General features: G+C 38.1%; 1 protein-coding gene and 1 long non-coding RNA gene across 2 annotated transcripts in view; one reads left to right on the forward strand and one right to left on the reverse strand.

Moving 5' to 3' along the window:
• Positions 1-5000, reverse strand: part of LOC137997025 (uncharacterized) — a 22197-nt gene that overhangs the window by 1166 nt on the left and 16031 nt on the right. Inside the window, exon 2 of the long non-coding RNA XR_011122401.1 lies at positions 4389-4501. This is a non-coding gene — a long non-coding RNA (uncharacterized lncRNA). The remainder of the gene's footprint in view (positions 1-4388; positions 4502-5000) is intronic.
• LOC137997024 (uncharacterized) overlaps positions 1735-5000 on the forward strand; it is a 5727-nt gene continuing 2461 nt past the window's right edge. The window contains exons 1-3 of the mRNA XM_068842712.1: positions 1735-1894; positions 3382-3407; positions 4215-4335. Of these exons, the coding sequence (XP_068698813.1) occupies positions 1754-1894; positions 3382-3407; positions 4215-4335 (288 nt within the window). The 5' untranslated portion in view covers positions 1735-1753. The remainder of the gene's footprint in view (positions 1895-3381; positions 3408-4214; positions 4336-5000) is intronic.

The raw sequence follows: 5000 nt of genomic DNA on the forward strand, positions 1-5000 counted from the left end.
TGCAAAGATATATCATTCAAATCGCTTAACTGTTTTGTTTACAGTGACACCAATTTCAACACTGTCCAATGTACGAAACCGAGTTTAATAATGTTGAAAGATGCAGGTATATTTAACATGCGTGCTTGACTTCCATCCGATACCACTTGTTCATACATTAATATTTTTATCGCACTGTCTGTTCAAGTTTTCTTTTCATGTCTGATATCTGTCTAATTTATGAATATCTAAGAATTAAGTCGTCATATTTTAATCCCGCGAAGAAAATCAAGAACGCGTTAACCAAGTCAGCGATATATTACTTGTTGATATATTACTTGTTTCTTGTTGACTGTAGTTTGCGAATTGCCAATGTTTACAAAATTCTGTCGCTTATAAAACTCGATCCTTTCAAGATACAGGCTTCGAACATCAATAACTGAAATCGCTTAATTGTCTAGTTTTCAATGATACCACATCAAGGTTGTGCCATATACGAAACCGTGTTAAATCTTTTTTTAAGGAGACAGCTATATTTAACATACGTGCTTTGCAAATTTACTTGAATCCGATAACACGGGTTCAAAAATTTTTATCGGACGCTTGATTCAAGTTTTCCTTTCATGTTTGGTACTGTTGTAGAGCTCTATCTGTCTACTTTATCACCATATAAGAATTAAGTCATCATATTTTAATCCCGCAAAGGAAACCGAGAATGCGTTTATTGAAGTCAGAGAGATCGTACTTATCGGCGAAAGTCTTCCATTTGCCATTCTGTACAAAATCCTGTCGGTTACATAACTCGTTCCTTCCAAGATACAGGTTTCAAAACATAAGTCGTTGTAATCGCTTAAATCTGTAGTCAACAAGTCACTTTCGTCTACAAAATGTATATACGCGTTTGTCTCAACATCCTCCACCATTTTTGTTTGATGGTAAATCGCGAACGACGCGAATCATTGCGTGGGAATTCGCTCAGCTGTCAACATTGGTAAAAATGGGGACATGTGATTGGCTATCAGTTAACCCTCGTGGGAATACCGGATCTCGCAGGAGACCTAAAAATAACTTAAGAGGGATTACGATGGGAATAGGGCCAGTATGAGGGATTACTTCTCTTACCTTCATAATCTCTTGGTTTCTGACCTATCGCGAGAATGCGTAATTCGCATAGATTCACATTTATCCGCGTTGAAACGAAGCTGCCATTTACGAGCCCACTCGCTAAGATTGTTGAGATCATCCTGAAGTATCTGACAGTCTGTAATCGGGTCACTTATCTCTCTATAGATCTTCGTGTCGTCTGCATAAAGTTTAATGGTAGATGATATGCATTCCGTTAGTCTAGATAAAATCATCAATCAACTGGTCAGTTTCGTCAAAACTGATACCCTATTCTAGACCCAAACGCTCTGATTTATATACCCTATGCTAGAGTAAACTGCTTGAAAACCATACCCTTCACAGTGGCACATACCTATATAGCCCATATATGGCAGTACCCATCCCCCCCCCCCCCCCCTGGGGGGGCACTATTGACCACAGAAAGGTAATGCTACACACTGCTACACAGTGGACTAGAGGTAGGCAGGCTATATTTTGTAAATATATTTTGTTAGATCGCAAATATGACGCTTAAATTTAACGGCCTTGCATGAACCAAAAACTCACATTACGTCAGGGGGCGCGTGTGTACCCTTTGGCTGTGCGTGCACTTCGCGTGCATTGATGCTTGCTTTCGCGGGACACGCGCCAGCGATCACTTCTTCCCTTTATGATGGCGGGTGCTGCTGAGGAGTTCAGTTTGTCATTAGATTTTAGCTCGGAAAAGCTAGGCCCGGATATTCTCTGGTACAACCCACCCAAAAAGTATGAAATGCTTTGTAATGGCACCTCTGGGATGAAAGTTTACACCGTAAGTATTTCCAGGTAGTTCTTTCTAAGCTTGTAAACAGAGCTCTCAATTAAGTCTCACACATAATTTGAGCGTACGTGAGTCTCGCGCATTTCGATGCAATCTCACGCTCTCATGCCGATACGACCATTTCTTACGCATTGGCACTTTTCTCGAAGGTAACTCTACCTTTTAAGCTTTCAGAAGTCCTCATGAATTCCGAATTCGTTCCTTCACTGGCACAGAACTTCGGCCAATGTTCAATCTGTTCGTGTGCGACCAATTTTCCTGTTTCTTCAGGACTTTCACCGGTTAATATATGAATTATAGGCCGATGTGTTAGCTGAGGTTGACCATGATAACATGGGCTCTCTTAGCAAGCAGCATGAAAGAAGCAAAATGGCGGACTCGACGGCGAATTTCCAGCGATGAGAAGTGTAAATTTAAAAAAAATTCCGGGTGAGCATCCCCGTGGAGCCCCCTAGAATTGTTTGGCACCTCATGATCAGGCACAAGAAACACAGGACACTTGGGCCTTGGGCGCAATCTCCAGCAAGCATCTCACGCTTTGGAAAGTTTAAGACTTGAGAGCTCAGTGTAAAACCTTGGCTCATCGAGCACAAACTTAAGCTTAATTGAACGCAACAATAATAATAACAAACTACAAACAATAGACAAGTCAGGAATACAAGTCAGTTATTAAAGTCTTTCACATGTGAGGATATAGGTGTCGTCATGGTAACTAACACGATTAACCAATGAAACACGAGCCTCCCCTTCTACATTAACATTTTTATTGCATAATTTGAAATTATCATGCTTTTGTTTTTCATAATTTTCATATCTTGTTTCATGTTACACAACATTCGTGTTGCATTCGTTGGTGAACACTTTTTAATCATTTCGAAAATGAATAAAACAAGATGTTTTTCATCTGGACATTTCATCAGTATCTGTGTAATAAACAAAACATCACATGGCCGCTTGGGGATATGAGATACCGGTAATACCTTCTCGTGCTGATACAGTACTTCTCATGAGTGAGCGCAGTGAAAAATACTTCACTAATTTGCAGCGCTCACTTGTGAAATATTTTTCAACACTCAAAGAGAAATTTCGTATCTCCACGCGGCCATGTAATATCCTCTATATCTCTTGTTTATGATTAACTTTAGTGCAAAACAATCACAGTATGCTAAGAATTGCATCTTATCAGCACTTTCAAGAAGCAAATTAAAACCTTCCAAGTTTGCATCAACAACCATCTAAAATAATTGAGTTATTTAAGTTTGTAGTATATTATTAAATTTTTGACTTTAGGTAATATTTGTATGCCAGATGGATTTTTACGTTAAATCTAGGTTTCTTATGTACATGTAGAATACATAACTTTTGTAAATTTGATAAAACTACTCAGTATTGAAATATGAGAGTTTTCCAATCCTATCCTTCTATCCAAGGTAAAAAGTCCTTCGAAAAACTATCAAGCTTTAATTATTTTTTTCTAGAAAGGACAAACAGACTTTTGGAAAAGGTTGGTTTTTTTTTCAGTTGCTTACTAGGTAGCATGCAATATTTTGGCTGGTGGTGGATATTTAATGAGCTGCAAAGTGGTGAGGAAAATACATGTATCCTCCATTAGCCACCAAAAGTGAAGTAATACAGCACAAAAATGTATTCGTTCGACGATTACAATATTTTCAGGTGCAAATCCTGCACAAGTTTCTCGGAGGTGACAAAGGATAATCAGAGTGCCTCTTTAATGCTATCCACTGTTGTAGTATATACTAATAGAGTTTCAAAGCCCATTAATATCATTCAAGGGGGTAAGGAAAGTTACAGTTCACAGGCAACCAGGTTGACAATCAGATATACATTTAGTTTGATGCTAATCTTGTTTGAATAAATTTGATTGTAGCCTGGAAAGATACAATTAATAGACCCACCATTTCAACACTCTTGGCTAGTGATTACATCAATGGTGATACAATGTTGTTGCCAGAGTCCTTTTATACACCACTATTTTGCTAAAAAGGGAAAGGGCGTACACTTGTTTCAATAGTAATTACTGAAGCATCCTTTTCTGTTAATAAGGTGCAAATAGGTGTCATGAATGTAAACTGCTGCCATCATCCCAGTTCAAAGGAGTTTGGGCAGCAATGATGTGCCATTAGCTTTAAAACAACAGCATTGATACACCGGCTGTTGATGATGGTAATTCTAGAATTACCCCATGCAATTGTGTGGTAATGTTATTCAAACCACAGAAGTCAGAAGGGGGTATTGCAAAGTTAATTTGCTAATATTTAATGAGGGACATTTTGCTGTTTTCGTTGAACAGAACATACTACAAGCCAGAAATCATCAAAGACAATGGACATCTTCTTCATCTTGTTGTCAAGCAAACAAATTGCTTCATTGAGACATCATTTGAACTGACACCACTGATGCAGTTTGATCAGGTGACTAGAATGACTGCTGTATTCATTTTTTAGTGATTGAAATAGTGATTTACTTTCCCTGGTATAACAGTGGCTGTAGTCATCCAGCAGCATTAAGGGTTCCCCAGTGGTGTGTAAAATCATCTACTCACTAGGGTAGGCAGAGTAAAACCTGTATGTGTCACTCCTAGGAGGGAATGGGTTATTAACTAACTGACACAGTTTTTGACAGGATGCATAATTATGATGATGACTATGGTAATTTATGATAATTAATTTATTTAATATTGGGAATGTTGTCATATGTACCAGGTATTTGCTAAGACCATTATATCACGTGTAATTCTGAGTTTCCAATGCAATAGGGACATTACTAAATCACGAAACAGCAAAATACTGAAACACCATGCATGACCCCACCCTGCACTGAATACTAACCGACAAAGGTTGGATTAAATGTGAGATGAAATATCGTTTTAGGCCTAAAACGATATTTAATCTCATATTTACGTTTGTCGGTTAGTATTCAATGTATGGTGGGATCATACATGGTGTTTTGGTGTTTCATTTCACTGTGTTATGGTTTAATAATGCCCCTGCAATAGTGATTTTAATAAACACATCACATATGTCACACACACAGTAAGGGGTTTTCCTTTTTTTTTTTAAATCTCTAAGTGTGTCTC

This window comes from Montipora foliosa, chromosome 3 (assembly GCF_036669935.1).
Source record: "Montipora foliosa isolate CH-2021 chromosome 3, ASM3666993v2, whole genome shotgun sequence".
Lineage (NCBI taxonomy): Eukaryota > Metazoa > Cnidaria > Anthozoa > Scleractinia > Acroporidae > Montipora > Montipora foliosa.